General features: G+C 41.4%; 1 protein-coding gene across 9 annotated transcripts in view; it reads right to left on the bottom strand.

Moving 5' to 3' along the window:
• The window catches only part of AGPS (alkylglycerone phosphate synthase), a 133,401-nt gene that overhangs the window by 91,261 nt on the left and 18,063 nt on the right, over positions 1-24,077 (bottom strand). For all 9 annotated transcript variants that reach the window (XR_010591325.1, XR_256300.4, XR_010591323.1 and 6 more), the window contains exons 2-7: positions 20,007-20,096; positions 18,323-18,413; positions 16,154-16,274; positions 15,992-16,066; positions 14,050-14,121; positions 11,415-11,494 (exon numbers count right to left, since the gene is read on the bottom strand). Coding sequence is in view for 5 of the 9 variants with exons in the window: in XM_005300458.4 (XP_005300515.1) it covers positions 11,415-11,494; positions 14,050-14,121; positions 15,992-16,066; positions 16,154-16,274; positions 18,323-18,413; positions 20,007-20,096 (529 nt within the window). In the remaining 4 variants the exon portion in view is untranslated. The remainder of the gene's footprint in view (positions 1-11,414; positions 11,495-14,049; positions 14,122-15,991; positions 16,067-16,153; positions 16,275-18,322; positions 18,414-20,006; positions 20,097-24,077) is intronic.

Below are 24,077 nucleotides of genomic sequence, written 5' to 3'. Positions count from 1 at the left end.
GACAAAACTATAACTGAGGCATTTATCAAGACAAGTTCAAGCCTAGCTCAGTTTAACTTAAATTTAAATATTTAAATCACTGAAGGCTATAGTTACTGCTTCAGACCATGCCCTACATTCACCCCAGAAAATACAATTCAACATGAGAAGGAGGAGAGAGAATGCTTCAGTAAAAAATGCATCACACTCTAAACTAGCTAGTCCAGGGTTCAGCAACGTTCGGCACGCGGCTTGCCAGGGTAAGCACCCTGGCGGGCCGGGCCAGTTTTATTTACCTGCTGACGCGGCAGGTTCGGCCGATCGCGGCCCCCACTGGCTGCGGTTCGCCATCCCGGGCCAATGGGGGCGGCGAGAAGCGGCGTGGGCGAGCGATGTGCTGGCCGCGGCTTCTCGCCACCCCCATTGGCCCGGGACGGGGAACCGCAGCCAGTGGGGGCCGCGATCGGCCGAACCTGCCGCGTCAGCAGGTAAATAAAACTGGCCCGGCCTGCCAGGGTGCTTACCCTGGCGCGCCGAACATTGCCAACCCCTCAGCTAGTCTGACAAAAGAAAGAATTGGGGAAAAATAACCAGAGATAAGAATCAAAAGTCTAACCTAGCAAAGCCAGAAGAGTTGCCTCCACTTGATGGAGAAAGAAAACTGGATTGGCAAATTCAGTCAGACAGCCTGCTTTACAGGAGGAATGGCATCACAAAAGCTTTGCCCCCCACACCCTTCACCTGACAGTAAGAAATGCAAGCCCATTGTCCAGGATGACAGAGAAAAACATCTGAGGAGTTACATAATGAAGATGATTTGAAGACGCACACAGAAAATGGCAACACTTAGTAACACTTTTCAATCATTTGCTTCAAGATGTCACATATACTGGTCTCTAGTATATTACAATAAATGTACATGAGTTAATAGTTCACTAATAACAATGAAAATAAAAATCTAAGTAGCAATTGTACTGTGTGCTTGTTGATCACCTGAATGAAATCAGATTGTTTCTGTAACTGAATATTATAAGGATAGTAACATTGCATCTTTGCCATGTACACAGGGAATATCTACCAGCTCTGTACCACACTCATTAACGATCTGGAGGATGGCGTGGACTGCACTCTCAGCAAGTATGCAGATGACACTAAACTGGGAGGAGTGGTAGATACACTGGAGGATTGGGCCAAAAGAAACCAGATGAGGTTCAACAAGGACAAGTGCAGAGTCCTGCACTTAGGACGGAAGAATCCCATGCACTGCTACAGACTAGGGACTGAATGGCTAGGCAGCAGTTCTGCAGAAAAGGACCTAGGATCTGAGTTGACAGTGTGCCCTTGTTGCCAAGAAGGCTAATGGCATTTTGGGCTGTATAAGTAGGGGCATTGCCAGCAGATCAAGGGATGTGATCATTCCCCTCTATTCAACAATGGTGAGGCCTCATCTGGAGTACTGTGTCCAGTATTGGGCCCCACATTACAAGAAGGATGTGGAAAAATTGGAGAGAGTCCAGCAGAGGGTAACAAAAATGATTAGGGGGCTGGAGCACATGACTTATGAGGAGAGGCTGAGGGAACTGGAATTGTTTAGTCTGCAGAAGAGAAGAATGAGGGGGGATTTGATAGCTGCTTTCAACTACCTGAAAAGGGGTTCCAAAGAGGATGGATCTAGACTGTTCTCAGTGGTACCAGATGACAGAACAAGGAGTAATGGTCTCAAGTTGCAGTGGGGGAGGTTTAAGTTGGATATTAGGAAAAACTTTTTCACTAGGAGGTGAAGCACTGGAATGGGTTACCTAGGGAGGTGGTGGAATCTCCTTCCTTAGAGGTTTTTAAGGTCAGGCTTGACAAAGCCCTGGCTGGGATGATTTAGTTGGGGATTGGTCCTGCTTTGAGCAGGGGGTTGGACTAGATGACCTCCTGAGGTCCCTTCCAACCCTGATATTCTAGGATTCACACTGAGTCAATATGTCATGGACCAAAGCTATTTTAGTTTAAGGTTAAAATAGTTCTGATGACCAAAAAAAATCAGATGTGGTCCAGAGGTTAAATCTATAGGCACTTTCTTGGAGGTCTGGGGATCTCAGCACTGCTGAGCCCCAGGAATCCTCTGAAAAACAGTGCCTGTTTGAGCCAGCAAGCCTTTGTAACAGAGGTAAAGGGGACTGGACTGCCCCAACCACCTCACGCTCCTTCCACAAAACCCATACTTTCTATTGAAGTCAAACTCCAAGGAAAAGTGAAAGGTGATCAGACAGTGTGAATACGAAGAGAACACTCTTGAAGAACCAGTTACTTACCAAAGTAACTTTCCCTCCCCAAGCTGGCCTCTATGTATTCACACTTGTGGAAGTCTAGAGAGAATGACAGGCCTTGAGAAAGGTGGGCTGAGGAGTTCTCATTAAACAAGGACTGTGGTACTGCTCTCGAAAAAAGGATCAGATCCACTCAACTGTGTTGATTTGCAGCTTTCTATGATAGAAACATTACCGAGGCATGTCTTCAACATTGCTTTAGCCCTGACAGCGAGCTCAAAGACCATGAGGTACTCTGGCACTACAAGAAATTGCCTATTTTTAGACAGATACCCAAAGGCTACGAATATCTTGCTGACTTGTTGATTTCCTAAGTGCTTTGGTCTTATCCAGATAACTCAGCCTTTTTGACATCTGCAATAAGGAATGTGGCACCCCTGGCCAGTAAGTTTTCTTCCAAAACCTGTGATTGTGAACACAGTGTTTGAGTCACGTGGGTCTCTCACCACTTTGATAAAGACTAAGTATGACAGGATAAGGACACAGTACTACACCAGAATGTAGTTGCCCTGTATGTGGCTTGGTGAAACCCTTCGAAGGGTTTCACCACTCTGAGCTGCAAGAAGTTGATGTCTGTTCCTTTCTATGCAGTTCTATGTGGCCTGCACTATCCTCTCTCTCAGATATGCTCCCCACCTCATCAGGCTGGCTGAGTATCTGTGGGTCTGGAAGGGATATAGAAATACCCTTGCGGACATTCTCTGGGATCATCCACCATCCAAGGGAGTCCAGGACCTGGTTTGGGATCAGGATCTATCTTGCATACATTCCTGTTGTGGTTCCTCACCATGAGGAGAACCTTCTGGAGACACTTGATATTGCAAGGGGACATTTCTATATATTAAACTAGGAAGCCCAGTGACTGGAGATACTAAGTTGTGGATAGCTGTGTATTCCTTAACAGATAACAGGTTCTGGATTTTCTCATCTGTCCAATGATGGGTAAACTTTGGCCACAGATGTGTCTATATCCATCCCAGCTGAGCTATCTCTGTAGAAGGGATCAATGAGCTTTTTTTGGTGTTTATCACAAAGCCATGTATAGTGGAGCTGCTTCAATTGCATGTTGTGGCACTGCATGCTGCTTCTTTGGTGGGAGCTCTGTTCAAAAGGTCATCCAGGAAAAGACAGAGGAGAGTGCTCAGAGATGTGAGTCTGGTTCTGACCAGACAAAAGGCCGAATGGCAGTGGGTAGTGGGTCATGCAATACACAAATCTCCATGGATACTGGTGACATGGATGGAGAAGGATGTGTAGATCTGCTATGTCCACTGAGGCAAGGAATCACCTTGGATGGGGTGCTACTTGTTGATACTAGGATCTCCATCCTGAATCTGATCATTTTCATCCATTTGTTCAGTCATTTGACATTTAGGAGGGCTCTGACTCCCCCATCCCCGGGTATGTTTCTAGATGAATATGGCGTTTAGCCCTAAAAACCTTTCTTCTGAGGATATCAATTAAATTGCTCCTATGTTTGCAAGTTGTGAGATCTTGTTTAGCACTAGCTTGCATTTGATAGGGTTGCTTGAAATGGGTGTTTGGGTGAGGTGAGGTTCCTAGTTTGAGGGAGTAACCTGAACTTATTACCTCTTTTACCCACTTGTCTAGTGAATAGAGCCCCTTCATCTGAGAAGTAGAATATTCTCTGATCAGAGGCATAGCCTTTTGTTGCCACAGTGAGTTATAAAAAGGTGTCACTGCCACCACCTATGGTTTTGCCACCTGATGCAAGGGTCAAGGGTTTTCTTTGGCATACCTGCTGCTATCTTTCCTTTGGTACTTTTGTGATGAGGCTGGACAAAAGGAGCATTTCTGCCTGTTGGGCTTGTAATCCTTTCTTGAGGCACTGCATAGGATGGGAAAGGACTGCTTTGGTTTGGGAGCTCTGCCTCCCACCTTCGTATCCAACTTCTCCTCAACTACGAAAGCACGTAAAGAAAGAACAGGATTTATTTGGAGTGGGCATCCGCAGTCCAGGGCCATTGTCAGATGTGGTGGCCTGCTGCTGAACTGCATGCCATGGCCCTGGCTGAGAATCAATTTGCATCCATTAAGGCATCTGTCACATGCTGTTACATACCTGAACTAGGAGAGTGGGAGGAAGGAAGAAAGAGTAAAGGTTGCTTGCCACTGCTCAAAAATCCCATATAAAAAATAGAACTGGCAAAGGAAATGTTCAGGAGCAATGGGAACCAATTGTGGCCACAGAGATACAAGTTCTAGCAGTAAGCCAGAGAAGGGGGTGCAGCCAGCACAGGCTGCTCTACAACACTAAATGCGGAGAACAATCCGTATGTCTCAGAACTGTAGAAGATGCTGGGCTGCAGAATACTATCTACTAACTATAGAGAAAAGCTTTTCCACTTCGGAGTGCAACATTGTAGTGTAAATGAATCTAGATTGCAGCTGAATGCCCTGTTCTTCCTGACATGACTTGCTCTGTGAAATTCACTGTCCCACTACCCAAGCTACACAGTGAAGTGACTCTTGATCAGATGGCAAAACAAGTTTGCCCTTCTGTGATAGAGGGAAAATATAGGAACAATGGTCAAACCCATTCTTTTCTAGGTCTTTGGAGACTTGAATGGCCCTACTAAAAAAAAAAAAAAAAAAAAAAAAAAAAGCTACAAGAAACCTAATCTCATTAAAAAACCAAGGCTGGGATTTTCAGAGATGCTTAAGGAAGCTAGGCACCCAGCTCCCATTAATGTTCAATGTAATTTGGCCATCAAACTCCTTAAGGCTCTTTTGAAAATCCCAGACTATGCATTCAATGGTATAAACTACCCAGCACCAACCAGAATACAATTTAACAGTTAAAATTAGGTGTTTTATTAAAATAACTAGATCACTCTGAAAACTGAGAGTAGGCCCCCAAAGCCTAATCCTGCCACAGAAAGGAAGGGACTGGTGTGGTTGGGACTGCCTAATTTTACAACTGCAGCTTTGAATATTTGGTGGTGAGGGGGTACTTGTATTGCCCTAGTGGGCACTGCTTTCCATAAAATTAGTGGTGCTGGGGCCATCCTGAAAGTGTGACTATGCAAAGCCACTCTGAAGACACGGTACCTGGATTCTGAGGAGGAGGGAGAAAAGGAGGAAGATCCACCAGCAGATGAAATTATTCTCTTAATATAGGGATGTGCCAGTTAGAAATCAGTTTTAAAACAAACAAATGTCTGTATGGTTGATTTCAAACTTTAACCTAATTTACATTAATATTGATTCTCCAAGCTATTCCCTGGATCTTTCCATGACTGCTTGTACTACTAGGGAGTTGGGGGGGGGGGAGGGGAAGTGAACAAAAATTGTGCCCCTTTAAACAGGTACAAAGTATCAACTTTCAACCCTTTTAGAGGTAGGTACATAATCCTGGTGTTTGCCATACCACACTGGCTGATTCCATGGCCTCATTTACTGGGAGGGCTACCCAATTGGGTCCACTGGGCTGCAGGATGTCCAGCCTTATGTCAGGTATCAAGAATGTCCTCAAGTGGGATCTGAAGTTCAGTTGTAACCCTCTGCATTATTCTTGGTATAGTCAATGCTCATCAGACAGGGATGGGGTGGCTGTGACAACTGCCTCATCAGGTGAGGAGGACGATATGCCTATTGGTACCACCAGTAGTGGTGGGTCTGGCTCGTCTTCCTCCTTCACATATTCCAGCGGAGCCAGCTGCTATTGCTTAGCGGAAGATGGATGGTAAGCTTCTTATATGGATCCAATAGGACCAGTATACTGGTTTGAAGGCTGCTTGGGGAGGACCCCAAGACACTGGGTATAGCAGTCTCGGAGGAGGGCGAGGGGAGCTATGTGGGTGGGCATGAGACCAAGACACTCTAAAAGCCTGTCCAGACTAATTTCCCTTTATGGAGGAGATGGTTCATCCCGCATATTGGATTCAGCAGACAAAAAAGGGTCTGATCTTGTTCCATCAGCAATACTGTGGGTGCCAGTAGATGGAGACTCCATCTTGCGGACGGAGCAAGAGAGAAGCTCTTTCTCCTCAAAGTAGATTCCTCTTCTGATGCTGAAACATCCCTCAGAAGGACTGGACCTGAAAGCAGGGAAGACTGGATATGGCAGGGTGAAAATATCCTCCGGGGAGGTACATGTCTCAGTGTGTTCCAGAGCGCGAGGCATCCTAGTAGTCAGTATAGTTGGATCTGGCACATCTATAGGCTTAGTGGTCAGTAGGTTGGAGAAGCTCTTTCGGCTTACATGCTAGTACAGGTGGATCCTTGCTCCTGTGTGCCTTACTCATATGGCCAGAAGGCTTAAGCAGGCCTAGGTCTTTATAACACAAACATGAAGACTCACCTGATTTGATAGGAGCTGGGGGACCAGATCTGGAGGAAGATCTTTTCTTGTGTCTGTAAAAGCATCTCTTACTCTTATGAGAAGCCTGAGACAGCAGATCTTTGAATTTATCAGATCTGGCCTTTAGTCCAGAACTCCTGCTTGGAGGGGAACTGCTCAAGGACGGAGACCAATGTACAATGGGGATGGTCTCCCTGGCCTGAATCCAACTGGGGTCTCATGGCTTTCTCCATGAAATACTTGCTCAGTTGAAGCTCTCATCCCTCTTGGGTCTGGGGAGGGCAGAAGCAGCTGATACTGCACTTAGCGGAGTTACAGGCCTCCTCAAGGCAGAGCAGGTAGTCATCACTGACCAAGAAGCAGAGAAGGCAGAAGACAGTTCTGAAACTGAGCACAGTCCTCCTTCCGAGACTAGGAAATGGAGAGGGTCCCCGTAGCGGGGAAAAACAAATCTACACTAACTATATAAAGACTATTAAAAACACTAAAAACTATAAACCACTATATTTATAGATATGAGAGACAGTACAAAGATAGTTTTGGACACAGAATTACAACCCAGGCCATGCAGCAGCAAGGAGCAACTGGAGAGGTGGTCAGGCCACAACTCCTTTTATAACCTCAGTACTGATCACGCAGAGACCTAGGATGCAGGCTCAGAGCATGGACACTATTCACAAGAATTTTTGGGCTCAGGTGCACGGTGTACATGTGACCTTCACTCAAAAGAAGATTGTTTAAATCCAAACAAAAAAGATGCACTGAAGTTTGAAAAACTAATGCACTGATGAATATTAAGCTGTGTAAAATCTTTACAGAAATTTAAAAAATAAGTTTGATCCCAGCTACCTAACAGTGTCTTTCAAATATAAAGCTTTCACATCATAAAAACAGCATTTCCCATTAAAAGTTGGTTAAGGTACTCAAACCCAGAAAAACATCCTTATTTCCATACTCCTAAAGTAACTGAAAATTTAATCTCATTACACATGCATCTTAGTTAACTTAAGTTCCTCAGATCAGTTAATCACTCAGTGCCTCAAAAAACAGATCTTGATGCACGTTCTATCTTATATCATTGTTCCTGTTCAGTAGTTCTCTTTGGCCTGGTCCACACTAACCCTCCACTTCGAACTAAGATACGCAACTTCAGCTACGTGAATAACGTAGCTGAAGTCGAAGTACCTTAGTTCGAACTTACCGCGGGTCCAGACGCGGCAGGCAGGCAGGCAGGCTCCCCCGTCGATGCCGCGTACTCCTCTCGCCGAGCAGGAGTACCAGCGTCAACGGCGAGCACTTCCGGGATCAATTGCTTACCGCCGGACCCGGAGGTAAGTATAGTGCTACCCCTAGAGACAAACAATGTTTAAGTTCTCTTTAAGTGATGTATTTTACTGCAACGCGTCCTTACCAGAATAACAGGCACCTATTATGTTAAGAGTAGGGCTGTCAAGCCATTAAAAAAAATTATTCATGATTAATTGTACTGTTAATAATAGAATAACATTTAAATATTTTTGGATGTTTTCTACATTTTCAAATATATTGATTTCAATTACAACACAGAATACAAAGTGTACAGTGCTCATTTTATATTTTTGATTACAAGTATTTGCACTGTAAAAAACAAAATAGTATTTTTCAATTCACCTCATGCAAGTACTGTAATGCAATCTCTTTATCATGAAAGTTGAACTTACAAGCGTAGAATTATGTACAAAAAATAAACTGCATTCAAAAATAAAACAATGTAAAACTTTAGAGCTTACAAGTCCACTCAGTCCTACTTCTTATTCAGCCACTCACTCAGGGTACGTCTATACCCAGCCGCTAGTTCGGTGGCTGGCAATCGAACTTCTGGGTTCGACTTATCGCGTCTTGTCTGGACGCAATAAGTCGAACCCGGAAGTGCTCGCCGTCGACTGCGGTACTCCAGCTAGACGAGAGGAGTACTGCGGAGTCGACGGGGGAGCCTGCCTGCCGCGTGTGGACCGAGGTAAGATCGAACTAAGGTACTTCGAACTTCAGCTACGTTATTCACGTAGCTGAAGTTGCGTACCTTAGTTCGATTTGGGGGGTTAGTGTAGACCAAGCCTCAGACAAACAAATTTATTTACATTTTCAGGAAATAATGCTGCCCGCTTTTTATTTACAATATCACCTGAAAGTGAGAACACACTTTCGCATGGCACTGTTGTAGCCGGCATTGCAAGATATTTAAACGCCAGATGCGCTAAAGATTCATATGTCCCTTCGTCTTCAACCACCATTCCAGAGGACATGCGTCTATGCTGATGACTAGTTCTGCTTGATAACTATCCAAAGTAGTGCAGACTGACACAGGTTCACTTTCATCATCATGAGTCACATGCCACTAGCAGAAGGTTGATTTTCTTTTTTGGTGGTTCAGGTTCTGTAGTTACTGCATCGGAGTTTTGCTCTTTTAAGACTTCTGAAAGCATGCTCCACACCTCATCCCTCTTAGATTTTGGAAGACACTTCAGATTCTTAAACCTTGGGTTCAGTGCTGTAGCTATCTTTAGAAATATCACATTGGTACCTTCTTTGAGTTTTCTCAAATCTGCAGTGAAAGCGTTCTTAAAACAAACAACATGTGCTGGGTCATCATCCGAGACGGCTATAATATGAAATGCATGGCAGAATGCAGGTAAAACAGAGCAGGGAACATACTATTCTCCCCCAAGGAGTGCAGTCAAAACGTAATTAACGCATTATTTTTTTAACGAGCGTCATCAGCATGGAAGCATGTCCTCCAGAATGGTGGCCAAAGCATGAAGGGGCATATGAATGTTTAGCATATCTGGCATGTAAATACCTTGCAATGCTGGCTACGAAAGTGCCATGCGAACGCCTGTTCTCACTTTCACGTGACATTGTAAATAAGAAGCCGTCGGCATTATCTCCTACAAATGTAAACAAACTTGTTTGTCTTACCGATTGGCTGAATAAGAAGTAGGACTGAGTGGACTTGTAGGCTCTAAAGTTTTACATTGTTTTATTTTTGAATGCAGTTACGTATCAAAAAAAAATCTATATTTGTAGGTTGCACTTACACAATAAAGAGATTTCATTATGGTACTTGTGTGAGGTGAACTGAAAAATACTATTTCTTTTTTTTAATCATTTTACAGTGCAAATATTTTGTAATAAAAACAACTGAGCACTGTACACTTTGTATTCTGTGCTGTAATTTAAGTCAATATATTTGAAAATGTAGAAAAAATGTCCAAAAATAGTTCTTATATTTCAATTGGTAATCACAATTATTTTTGAGTTAGTCGCATGAGTTAACTGCGATTAATTGACAGCCCTAGTTCAGAGAGATGTTCAGTTTGTAGTTCAGACAACAACATTTTTCTCCTTACTCTGTTTCACTAATGACATCTGATGCTCATATCAGATTTTCTATATTTTAAACAGATATGTTAATTAATCAAGTCACAGTAAACTAATTTACAACCTGTAGTCCTCATTTACTGTTAATGCAACTGGATGATTGAGAAGAGCACCATAGCACAATTAATGACTTAAAGTTGCTTTTTTTCCTTGACCAGAGGTTCCCAAACTGTGGGCCACAGATCACTTCTGGTCCACATATCTGAGCACTGCTGTCTCTGCTCCTCAATTCCACTCCATTCAGGATGCCTGTGAAAGCAAGGAGCAGCTGCCACTAGGAGCAGCTCTTATAAAAGAGGAATTCCCTGAGCCAGGTTGAAAGAGAAAGCTGCAAGCTGCCCGGCCACCCGAACTGCCATAGAAAAGGAGTCAAAACCCAGTCTTTGCTCCCAGGCCAATGAAGTGTTCTGAAGAGTGATGGAGAATGGAGAAGCAAGCCAAGACAGCTTTGCAAAATGTTACAGAACACAATAGGATGTCATTTCTGAAAGGTAGGATTTGATTACTGCACAGCTACAAAACTGTTTTTACAAGTGTGCAATCCCTCCTACCAATGGAAAAGTAGTGAATACAGAAAACGAAGTTTCAATAGTACTAAGCATGTGACAAACTTGAAGTCTCCTTGTAATTCCACAATGTAGCATATAATACATCCACTACTGATTTTAAGGGACACTGTCAACTTGAAATCTGGTCAATTTAAAGAAAGTTTAGTTCAAAGTACTACCACGGACCATGAGTCCTCCCCTGCCAACCTGTGTTTTGTAAATGTTACTGTTCAAAAAACACTGCACAGTGAAATTGACTCTACACAAAGTGTACTCAAATGCAAGTAGTAAACAATGAATATCATCTCCCTCTAATATTTCACTTACAATAATCTTAGGTGTTACTGTAGCAAGCAAAAATTTCCAAAGTACAATTTGCAAACTGTTGTCCCTTTAAGACCTCTGTAACTTCTACACAGGGGTAAAAATGCTAAAAGTCTTAGACAAATGCAAAAAACAAAGTTTTATTTGTAACAAATTTTTGTATACTGCTATTTTACACAGTAATCTGCAAATTCATATGTCATTAGCAAGAATACAAGGGGCATTCAATAGAAAAGAAAATGTACTGCTATTTTGTTAGGTCCATTCACAATGGCCATCATGCATCATACACTGATAAAACCAGCAACAGAACAATGCTGGACCTCTCTCTGAATAGCATGTGCTTCCAGTGACCATTAGTTTACATATATGGTACAGCTTTTCAAAGTTGCATTCTATTTGCTTTTGGATATATAATAAAATATTGAAGCAATTTAAAAAACGTTTTCAGTACACTTAAATGTTAATTCCTCTGAGGTTTCCCCTAAAATTTGTATTACATACCATTTGTGATGTATCCAATGAAACAATAGTTCTTCTCTCATCTGCAGGACATTCAAGAGCACTAGAAACACTTGTTCCTCCTGCAAATGTTGGAAATATCAACTTAGATTGAAATAGTTTGCCTTGATATTGGTTATCCACATTTAACTAAGACACACATTTTAGGTATGAGGCACATGTCACTTAGAAAGGTTGCGTGACACTGTTTCTTTGAGAGTGCATTACATTTGCACATTCACATTTGTGGGACATTCCCTGGAGTTTCAGAATTTCTTGAAAGTTCATAAAACGAGTACCTGTTCAATTGCACAAATTTCACCTTGTAGTACCAAACATTCAGAGCACAGGGTAAAGAAGGCCATCAATTTTCCCAACCATCTCATTCCCTTCTTTCAAACCCCAGAATAGAACTTTAAAGAGGGAAAAGGTGTGTGTGATGCAAATACAGAGAAGCACCACCCTCAAAGAACCACATTTACTGGTAAGTAAGCTTTCTTCCTTCAAGTGACCTCTACATGTTCCCGCTCATGGGAGTCTAACTAGTAGTACAATGCTCCGGGAAAGTGGGCTGAGGATTTCTAATTAAACAAGAATCGCAAAGCCGTCATCCTAAAGCAAGCATCAAACCTAGATGTTAAGTTGAGAGAGCAGAACTGCACGAGTGTGTGAATAAAACCAAAGGTCACACCCCTTTTGACCAAGATATCAATCTAAGGCATTTTTATCATACATTGCATAGCAGCCAGCTCGAGACCTCAAAGGCTAGAGAGATCACATAAAAACCTAGAGAGGAGTATATGAAATACCTGTTGCAGAATCTGACCAGAGGTGGGGTAAAAGACAGGTTTTACAAATGGATGTAGCAAAAGAGGTCAAATTTGAAATTGAGCCCTTTTGGAAGAAGAAGAATTGTGAGTTAAAGAGGCAGATATCTCAGCTACCCTCCCCTTTTAATGGTCCTCTGATCCTCAAGAAGTTGAGGAAGGTCTCTAATAATATGGCAACATTATTCACAGATTAAGTGAGGATAAGAAAAAGGAGTCCGCATAAAGTTATCCCAGGGAATTGAGAGCAAGCTCTTCACATAATGTTAACTCTTGGTAGGTGAAGTTGCCTTGTTCCTTGAGCTGTCCAGGTAAACCTGGAAGACCACACCAGACAGCACACAGGCCAACTCAAATAGCCCCAAAACAAAGACTTTCAAAATCAAGAGATTCTGGAATATCCTTTAGATCTATATGTGGATCTCCAGTAGATCATTCTGGCACAGAGTGAGTACTATGTTGGAAGACACAGGCTCACTGACAGTTGTCACCTACATGGTCACCAAAGAAGGGTGAAGTCTGATTGAATCCTCGAGTTCTGCAATAAATTAAAGAGACAGAGGCACCCTCAGAATTACAAGAGGCAGAAAAGGGGCCTCCAATCTGTCTATTGCACTCCCTGGATATGTGATAACGTTTCTCTTTTGTAATGGCACAGAATGCTCCAAGGCAGAGATTCTCTCCTCGCCCTATTTTCTTACCCTTATATGCTTAAGGGCAAAGAAGAGCACAACTGAGGTCTCCAAAAATGTCAAGCCCAACCGAAACTGTTTCTGGATGAATAAGAAGCAAACTCAGCTAGAGGCTTCCATGGAGCTGAAAGACTTCAGAAACGGGGAGTCCATACAAAACACACAGACTCCCTTGAGAACAGAGGCACTTTTGAAGTCTCCAGCACGGACAACTCTAGGCACCAGACAGATGATGATGGAAGTGGTTTCCTCAATGCCAGAACTACCCCAGATCCTGAAATTGCTCTGAGGACTTGGAGCTTACGAAAGTTGTCAGTTCCAGGACTAAAATCTTCTGTTTCCCAACACAGGACTTGAAAGGCCTCTCCGTCTCTGTACTGAGGACAAATCTGAGGGGGTTCGGCCACAAGATCTTCCTTCATGAGAAATGTCAGGATCTGAATGCGCCTGTCCTTTTGAGCCTATTGTGTAAAAGGCCCAGCGTGTAAAACGCTATACCAAAGAATGGCACATCAAATGCTTGGGCTCAGACTTCAGGAATCTGAACTGACTTGATACTTCAGAAATTACCAAGAGAAAAATATATGCCCACACCTAACTGCCAAAAAAGGAGGAACTGCTTGCACAGCTTCTTTTAACTTCTGCTCCGAATGTTTGGTGCTGCATGCTCATTCAGGCCCAAATGGAAACTGTTCTTCTAGAAGGTTCCCAAAGTGCAGCAGTGCTAGTGGGAATATGCAGACGCCACCTCAAAAAATAAATTGCTCCTCTTATATAGTGAAACATTCAAGTGCTGACAGATGTAAGAGGCTTCCACTAGATTTCAGTGAACCAAGCACAGCAAATAAGATTATAAATTCTATGGGATCTATTTGTCTTCAAAATTAAAGTAATTATTAACCTTTCCAAAATCTTGACATATGACTACTACTTTAAACAATACTTTATAAATATATATTCAACACCTCTAAATGCTCAAGTTACTCCTGTGTGGAGTTGGCTGATTTATTGCCATGACTTCATGCCACTAGCACTAGCCACCTGAATTGAATTTAAAGAAATATGTAACTTTATAGTTTAAATTTACCCTTCCAAAATTTTTAAAGGTACAATACTCACCACCAAATGGTATTATGCAAAGATTATGTTTGCAGGCTAGTTCCACAATTTTAACTACGTCATCATGGCAACCTAATTAAGAATAAATAGATTCCAGTTAGAACAGGTTTTTGAACAGTTAGTTTCAATTTAAGCACACTTACTAGTCATCTACTAATTCTTTAGGGCTCGATGGTACTTTCAGGCACTCTAGTAGTGCCTTAGCCTCTTTTCAAAGTGAAGGCAGAGACTTCCAAGAAGAATAAATGGGCTCAAATAGACAAAATTGTAGTGAAACACCACAAATATACGGAGACTGTGGAATTATTCCAGGCTGAAAACAGCATCAGGTTTAATTTTACAGAAACCACAAGACTCCTGGCCTACCCAGGGATCATCAACAACAGCTGGGGAACTTCCAGAGCAAAAGAGATAGACAATTCAAATTATTCATCGTGTGAAGTTTAGAGGTATATATTTAATTTTTAAATAGGTATCTAAACTACATCTAGCTGAAAACTAGATCCAATCTAATTGATGAAAAATAGCCACAGTTTTAAAAGAGGGCAGTTCTTAGTGCAGTGGTTCTCAAACTGGGGCCGACGCTTGTGTAGGGAAAGCCCCTGGTGGCCCGGGCCGGTTTGTTTACCTGCCAGGTCCGCGATCGGCCGAACCTGCGGACCAGGCAGGTAAACAAACTGGCCAGGCCCACCAGGGGCTTTCCCTACACAAGCGCCGGCCCCAGTTTGGGAACCACTGTCTTAGTGGATTTCTCTGAAGGAAAGGCTTTTTTTATGCCTCAGGCTCTGGAAAAAAAGCTTTCAATTATCATAAGCCCCACTATTTCTTTTCAGAAGCTACCCTTTGCACCATGCCTCTGCAACAGAGAAGGCAGGAGGGTGAAATTAGGGGCCCATGTGTGCATGTGCAAGATAATAGAAGGAATGCCAGTAAAAGGGTGAAACAAGGGTGGGTGCAGTCAGGAGAGTGTGGAGGACAAGGAGGGATTTGAGAGTGCATATGCAGAGGAACGTAGGGAGGTGCAAGAGGCAGGAGGAATTTGGAGAGCAAAAGACAGAGAAACAGGGGGTATGAACTCTGGCTGATTTGCATTCAAAGCAGTTTAAAGCTAGTTAACTGGTCAGTAAGCTCTGGCTGCTTTCATGCTGCTCCAGAATGACAAAGCAGCCACAGCATACTTGTGAATATGACCATAAAAAGTTAAAATAAAAGATTCAAGGTTGATATTTGGCATCTTCAAATTAGAAATATTACATGGCAACATCCTCTTCTGGTTTCTTGTATGTGGTTCATGCATGAAACTTTTAATTAAAAAAAAAAAAAAAAAAAAAACACCTAGGAAATTTCCAGATAAACTGTGTTAAAATGGCATTAAGGTTGAGAGTACATATCAGTAATTCAGGGATGTATTTAATGAATTATAGGAATGTTGTAATTATCCCCAACCAAGTGCTAAAACCCCAGGAAATTCAGGAGTTACAGTATGCATGAAGTGGGTTTGTCATCAGTACAAAGAGGCACACAGCACCAAGACAAGGTTTAATCCTTTATTAAAAATTGAGAAGTTGTATGCAGTCATTTGATTATAACTATGAGCATTAACCTTACAATGAAAGACTGTTATTTAGAACTATTAACTGAAATTAAAGTCCTTAGGATAAATCTAACACTGCATTGAATACCCCATGGTAACAGAGATGAGAACATTTAGATTGCAAAGTAAAAATGTAAGTAAAAATGACTACTCTTAAAAGGTGAGACTGAAGCCATTTTTGACTCCTTGGCATTAACAATTTCAGTTTATTTATTGCAAGCAAATGACAAAGTGAGAGATATCCAACTAGTGTGACAGGATTGCTTCCTGAACTACAACCCTTCATTATCAGTCATGGGGAGCTACAGCCTCCTGAACAAAGAAAAAAATAAATTTAAAAATTTTTACCTGGCCATATAACTATATCGGGAATTCGTTTAAACATTCCTTCCCTTAGCACAAATATCTCGTGTAAGCAGTGACCTGAAGTACAAGAAAAATCAAGTTACAAGGATTTTTAAAAATCATATATACTAAAAGCGTAAAATTACACATTGGACTTGATCTTACCATGAGCTCTGAACACCCTATCTTCTGCTTCCTGTGAATATGAAATTTTAGTAGCTCTAAGATCCTGAAGAAATTCTTCGTTTACAATAGATGGGGGTACATCACTAGTATTTAAGAAAGCCTACAATACAAGAAAAAAAATCATTACTACTAGGGAGTCCCCTAAATCGTGCTGGTCTCTCATGACAAACCCAACTACTCACATTAAAGTTAGCGGTTGATAAATCCAACAAAATATGAGTATTTATTTTAATGTAACCCAATTACAGTTGTCTTCATCATCATCCCTGGCCTCAATTCTAACTATACTATCTACCAGTCCCTTTTGATTCCTCCACTCAATTGCATTTTCTTCTGTAGACTGGACCCCTTACTGATCCCTCTGACTCTTATTTTTCAGATAAATTGTTCAGTATGTCACCGTCAAAGCCAATGATTTGTTCAGTACAATAGTCCACAGTGCTTCACGAAAACCACATCAACATAATCGTACTCCCTAGCACTGAGAGAGTAAGGAAAGATCACAAAGCAGCTAGCTGGAACAGGGTGAACGACAGGATTTAGCCCTTCACCAAAGATAAGACACAAAGAAAGATCATTACAGACTAAGTGCAGTTCTACTCTGAAAAGTAACTAAAAATGGCAGTGGAGGTTCCATCTTCTGTTTTTCAATGATTGCTGAGCAATTTTGCTATGTTACAAGTAAAAAGTTAATTTCAAATAAACTGGGCTTTTCCCATTTTACACATAAGTATTAATAATTCTCCAAGCAATACTATAACTTCACTTACAGGTGTATCCTAAAAAGGAGCGATTTGATTGAACTCTCAAAAATTCAGTTTTTAAACTTTTGAGCTGTGACTGGCTGAAATTTCTAATTACTCCACAATTCACTTCCATTAACTCCTCCCCCCCCCAAAAAAAAATGAGAAAGGGAGGAAAACAGGAGGAAAGAAGATTTTCCAATTTGAGAGATTTTTAGAAATATTAAAAAATTAAGGATTGCTTGAATTTAAAAAAAAAAAAACAAGGAAAAACTGTCAGTTTAAGACCCACATCTATGTTTTACTTTAAGAACTTCCTCAAAACCCAACAGAAAAGTTTCCACATGATTATTCCAAATTAAGTTAGTCTGGGTGTTAGTTTTCCCTGCTAGGTTTGCAACCCAAATGCAGGTACAGTCTTACACTTTTATTTTAAGCTCTTCAGGGAAGGGACCATCTTTTTGTTACATGTCTGTATGGTGCCTAGCATATTAGGGCCTTTATCTGGCTCCCTAGGGACTCCCATAATACAAATAATAAATAATTGTACATGGGAACTAAAGAGAAACACTTAGTGGCTTCTTTGACTAGTCTATGTTCATTGTCCATGTCACGTACAAAAGTAAATAAAACAGTGTAAATGGTGAAAAGTTAATTTGATTTTAAAAACTGATTTAAAAAAAATTCAGCTTTGATAATTTTAAGTGTTAGAACACCAAATGATTTTAAACATAATGTTCCATGAACTGAATGCAATTATTAAGTATGCTTTAGAACCCTAAAGATCTATTAAAGCTTGCTGCAACTTTAAAAAAAACATCAGTTTAATATCCCTTGCAAAGCCAAAATCTTCAATGCATAGAGATGCATTCAAATATAATGCAATCTCAAACAGATGATATACATGGGCAACTTATCAAGTAGGTTCAATAGACACTGTCATTCTGCAGAAATTATTTAAAACTGTATGTAACATTAGTTTAACTATTATATTTTCTGTATTTTGCTTCTCAAATAATAATTAAAATATGTACTCCCAAATGAAAGTTCTCTCCTTTCTGGGTAGGCTCCTCCATTCAGCAGTCTGTTTTGAGACAATATTTCACCATGCAAAAAGTAACCCCAATATTCCCTGTACAAGTAGCTAATCTTTTGATTAAAGCAGCGTGACATTACAGCAATTTGGACTTTCAGTAATTTTAAGTCACCTAGCTTTTGATATACAATATAGTCTATAAGGAGGCATGACTTTTTAAAATAAATATATTGTATTAATACTAAGGCACTCAACCATATGCAAGGGCATACTGAGGGTAACAGCATGAGTCATGTTTAATAGATGAATGGTTATGTCATCATGAGTGCAATATGTTTGAAGGACCTGCCTCTTCAGCTATTTACTTACTCTAGAGGTAATTTTGTGCTCCAGACTTGCTCCTAAGGTTTTTTCCATCCATTCCTTCAAAACAGGTAACACCATACCACTCAACCTATACCTGAAACATAAAGTCTATATTACATGGGTTCTTCTTAATATGAAATATTATGTAAAATCAGATAAACGTCTTACTTATTGTACTTATGCAGAACAAGGGAAAAGTTTATTAGATTCAAATTAATATCCAGGTCTGCAAAATTATGCATATTTAGTGTTAAATATAAAACAATTATATAGAAATGTTAAGATTATGTGTCTTTAACTGATTCAATTGTATGTAATGGAAATGTCGATATTTCCACCTACACAAATGTTTAATTTTTGAATCCTACTACTTTTGTGGCACAAAATATCATTAAGGTCAATGAATTCCATAGGGTAATTATGTAATGTGCAAAAATGTATTCCTTTGACCAATTTAAAATGTATCTTTCATTTCTCTTGAATGTTCTCTTATTTTGTATTATGGGAAATAGCAAAAATAGGAGCACTCAATTACCTTCTGTATACCATCTTTTTTTTTTTGCACTATCCCCCGCCCCAATTGCTTGCTCTCCCCCACCCTCACTCACTTTCACAGGACTGGGGCAGAGGGTTGGGAGGGCTCCGGGCGGCACTTACCTCAGACGGCCCCCGAAAGTGGCCAACATGTCCCTGTGGCCCCTATGCAGAGATGCAGCTGGTTTCTCAGCGCACTACTCACCCTGGAAGCAGGCGCTGCCCTCGTAGCTCCCATTGGCCACAGTTCCTGGCTAATGGGAGCTGCGGAGCCAGCATTTGGAGCAGGGGCAGCGCGCGGAGCCTCCTTGACCACTCCTGCACCTAGGGGCCACAGGGATGTGCCAGCCATTTCCAGGAGCCGCGCGGAGCCAGAGCAGGGAGCTTGCTTTAGCCCCACTGCGCCACTGACCAGACTTTTAATGGCCTGGTCAGTGGTGCTGACGGAGTCGCCACGATCCCTTTTTGACCAGGCATTCCAGTCGAAAAACGGACGCCTGACAACCCTAATTGAGTACTTATATTGCCCCCTCCCCCCCATTACAATAGTATCTGGGCATCTCACAATCTAATGAATTTATCCTCACCACAACCCTGATCCAAGAAATATTTTATGATCACCAATGAAACTTCTACACATGAATACAGGTTTCCCATAAAATACAAACTGGCATTTAACTAATCAGTAAAATGACATGCTTGTTCTTTCATGAGATTCTTAGAACCGAAGAATACTCAGGAATTCTGCATACTGACCAAACCTTAGATGAGTGAGTGTTATAATGGAGACTCAAGACCAAGTAAAATCTTCAGCAGGGTGACTACTTGAAATTATGGGGAAGACTAATTTTGCTTAAGTTGTCCTCTAAAAGACCATTTTAAGCTTTTAATAAGGCATCCAGTGAATTCACCCTCAATAAAGGTTTATTTTACTATCCACACTAGTAAAGTACTATTTTATAACTCAGTAAAGTTGTTAAAAATGCAGACAGCAACATTTTAAACTTATTCTATAGGACGTGCCAAAAAAGCAATCATCTTTCAGATAGATTGATTTAAAACACTACACAAATACAGATTCTAAAAAATAAAATGCTTAAAACAAGAAACTTCATATTATTAGCTACACAGTGATGGCAGAGATTTCATTTACCTTTTCCCTGTGAATTCTGCTTGTCCCTTCTTATTAAATATAAATTTGGAGTCATTATATCCCCATCCATTCCATTTCAGAATTTCTTGCCTAAAAGGGAAAAGATTTTAATACAAGTTAGTAGATTGTTAACTTCCATCGTTTTGGCTTTTGCAACAATTTAAGATGAACTCTACTCTCTCTCCACTAGTTTAGAATTTAAAGAGTCAAATGCATATCATAAAGATATAATTCTACACAGCTAGAAATATGTTTAGCTTCAAAAATGTTATACCTTCCACATAAATGAAAATAGTACAACAAAGCTAGTATATGAAAGAACTATGTGAACAAAAACCAGCTTGCAGCAGACAGGTCTTTTATGCATGCAGTATATGGTGCCAGCAATCAAGAAAAAGGTATGTAAAATTTGTAAGATTTTCTGTGTTAAATTTAAGATAAATTGTTAAATAACAATTTAGCATCAGTATTTGAACCTGTGAACTTTACTTTGGAAAATTAAGATTTTCACCAAAGAAAGTGAAAAAACCTATGCTTGTTTAATCATTTAATCAATCAGATAAAAATAACTATATTAAACTGGAGTTAAGTTTAACAGCACATACAGTAATTTAAGAGTAAAGTGGGATGACAACCTTCTTCTAATGCTGTAGCCCAAATCAGTACAAAGAAAGGAAATTCAGAATACAGGTTAAATTTAAAGACAATCATACAGACTCAGGCATGGAAATTCACAGTTAAGGTGCCCAAAGAACCTGAACTCTGCCTTGTAGTAGTGACACTATGTAGTAAAGAAGTAAGGGGGGAGGGGGGAAGAACTCATGTTTCCTCTAAAATGGAACCACAAAACTATAATACCTCAATCGTAACTGAAGGGTGTCCCCACAGGACAAAAATTTCTTTTGATGCCTTAATGATACATTACTATATTAAAAATGACACACATTACACAAGAATGTCTCAGAATTCTACGCAGTGATACTACAGATCTTCAACTAATTACAGGTAATCAACCTTAACTATTTTTCAATTTTAGTTTTAAAGGGCAAATGTACTGGTATGCGCTGGCTGCTCTGCACCATGCAGCCGGTACTAGCTCACATGTGCACCATGCACTAAACAGCCATCCGCCAGGCCAAACCTGCACAGTGCACCACACTAAAATAGCGTCCCTGTACGATACGTTGTAGCCAGTGAACAAAGATCCGCAAGCCAAAAGACCAAGAGTGCAAGTCTCCTCCCTTTGCTATCTCTTGTTAATATTCACGTACACCTGACAGGTCCTAAAAGTTTGTAGCTAAGGCCTGGTCTACACTGGGGGGAAGGGAGAGGGGGAGGAAAAAAAAAAAATCGATTGTTACGCAACTTCAGCTACGTGAATAATGTCGCTGAAGTCGACATACTTAGCTCTACTTACCATGGCGTCTTCACTGTGGTAAGTCGACGGCTGACGCTCTCCCGTCAACTCCGCTTGTGCTTCTCGCCCTGGTGGAGTACCAAAGTCGACGGGAGAGCGCTCGGCAGTCGATTTATTGGGTCTAGTCTAGAGGCGATAAATCAACCCCCGGTGGATCGATCATTGACCATCGATCCAGCGGGTAATGTAGACAAGCCCTAAATAACAGTGGTTGCATAAAGTCAAATCAGGCAGATCTGGGATTAGAATCCAGATTTCTGATAAAGCAGGTTCAAGTCTCATTCACTGAGCCATGCTGCCTTTTGAGCAACAAGCCTCTCTTTCGAAAGTCATATGCCAAATGAAATCAAGCACGCCATCTGTGTAGTGATTAGAGCAGGATAGGAATTTTCCAATTAAATTATTTTGGGCAGAAAATCCAATTACCCAAAACCAAAAGTTTTCATGAGAATATATCAGTTTCATAATGGTCATCAAGAAGGTTTCTCAGATTCAGGATAGAATTTTTGGCCAAAGCCAGAAAGGAACCCACCGACTGTGTGTAGGGCAAGAGATAACCACTATGCTAATGAGATGGACTAGGGATGCAGAAGACTTGGGTTCTGTTCAAGGTTCAGACTGCAGATTTGTGTTATGTTGGGTAGACAGCTTAAAATGCAATTTTGAGGTAGCTCCTCCAACCTCTTGGAAGATTAGGCGGATGGATGGTCTTATCGCTAATGGAATGGCCTGTGTCTCAGACACTTGTTCTATAGCTGACTGTGCGACCTCCCAAGTTGCTTAATTGTTTAAAAAAATGCCTCTGTCTCCCCAGCTGCAGGGTATTTGGCCTCTATAAGGGCCTAACCAATTGGTTAGCAAAGAACTTGGGCCAATTCTGGCTGATTTGGTGCTGAGAAGCTTTGAGACTTAGGGAAAGGGGGTGGGTGGGTGGAAAATCAACATCCAATCACACCTTGCTGGAAGGGGAAAAGGGAGCCAGGAGGAGGAGCTATAAGAGATGTTTGGGGAAGTAGCAGGCCTGAGACCAGGGTTATGCCTGCTGTAAAATATTTATAGATTGTACCTGAACTTCTTATTATGGCAGGAGCAGGCAGAAAGGAAGCTCACAATCTCATGGCACCCACCCTAATTGAGGATTTCCTGTGGCCCACACATTACTCAGTCCAAGGTGAGCTAAGCACTGGAAAACTTACTGCATGCCACAGGCAGAGAGAGTGGAGGAGCTGATCAGGAAGAAACTCATTGCATACTCTTCAGTTTCTGGGGATCCCTCATTCTGTATTACCGTATCTTGCTTAGGGGAGACATCAGGAGACAGAACTGGTGTTTTGGGAGGCTACAAAAGCACGGGGACCAGTTTTTATAATGCAGTTGTGATCCTCCTCAGCAGCAGGAAAGTGGGAGCCCGCAATCCCAGACTCCTGCCCCCCCCCATAAGAAACTCCCCAAGATTGTACTTAGTGCTTGATGGGAGAAGCAGAGAGCTCTGCATACTACAGACAGAGCTGAGAACAGAGCACATGAAAATTCTGCATACTACAAGCATGACTTCCGAGTTGGCCCTCAACCTGGTCCCTTTGCTACCCCAACCTTCTCAAACAAGAGAAGCTCAGAGGCAAAACCTTTAAGATGAAGTTAACATTGTAGGCTTTCAGAACTGCCCTTTACTTCTTCCAGAACATGAGAATTTAGTTTCTAGAACTGAAAATTGGAAAACTGGGAAATAGAGAGTTAACATTTCTCAGCCATCAAATCTACACTACCTAACTCTGCCCTCCTTTCCCCTCCCATGTGGATGGCAATAGAAATTGGGAATATGACAATATTTTACCTTTCCCTAACCAAATCTCCCATGTTCTCTATGCCCACCAAAACTCCAATTCAGCACTCCTGTTAATACAGACCTTCAGATCCTCACTGGCCTCTATACAGCACCACTGATCTATTTACTACTGGTTGGCAGAGACTGAGGGGCATATGGTACTGTGATCTACCTGAAGGAATTCTTAGGGCAGGAATCAAAGAGGATAGAATTAAGATTATGTGGGAAGCATCTCCTTAAAAGTCTGAATTTCCTGATTTACCAAAGTTTAACTTTTGGGAATTAAACTCATTTTCTGAACGGGTACAAATAGCACAAGGTCATGCTGATCACCCATCAACTTAATTTCAGGTTAAAGGTTTTTGGACACTAGAGTTGTGAAAACAGCATGGTAAATAGGGTTTTAAGTAATTTTAAATATTTTACTTTCATTGACAGGATAATAAAATTCAAGTTTTTAAAAGCTATATACTGCAGTCAGATGCCAAACTTATTCCAAGACTTAGGGATGTTTATGAAAAAAAATCCTGAGGAGCAGAGCATTTACTTGGACCTCCTGCCTCTTCCCCTCTCTTGTCTATGGCCAAGGGGAGAGGGCTTGGGCTCTCCCCTGACCATTATGCTCCTGAACCCCACCCCCAAACTGGGAGATGGAAAAGACTGGCCCTAGGAAAACTGCCCTCCTAGGTCACCTTGGGCCCTTAATTACCTTGGCCAGTCCGAGGCCTGGACATCCTTCCCAGGATGATCCTCCTCTTCTCCCACCTATGTTGCATACCCCCCCACCTTCCTCTATGACCACAGCCTCCTCCACCAATTGCCCAGTGAA

This window comes from Chrysemys picta, chromosome 11 (genome assembly GCF_011386835.1).
Source record: "Chrysemys picta bellii isolate R12L10 chromosome 11, ASM1138683v2, whole genome shotgun sequence".
Lineage (NCBI taxonomy): Eukaryota > Metazoa > Chordata > Testudines > Emydidae > Chrysemys > Chrysemys picta.
The sequence above is the reverse complement of the archived record's forward strand: the minus strand, read 5'-3'. Positions and strand labels throughout refer to the sequence as shown.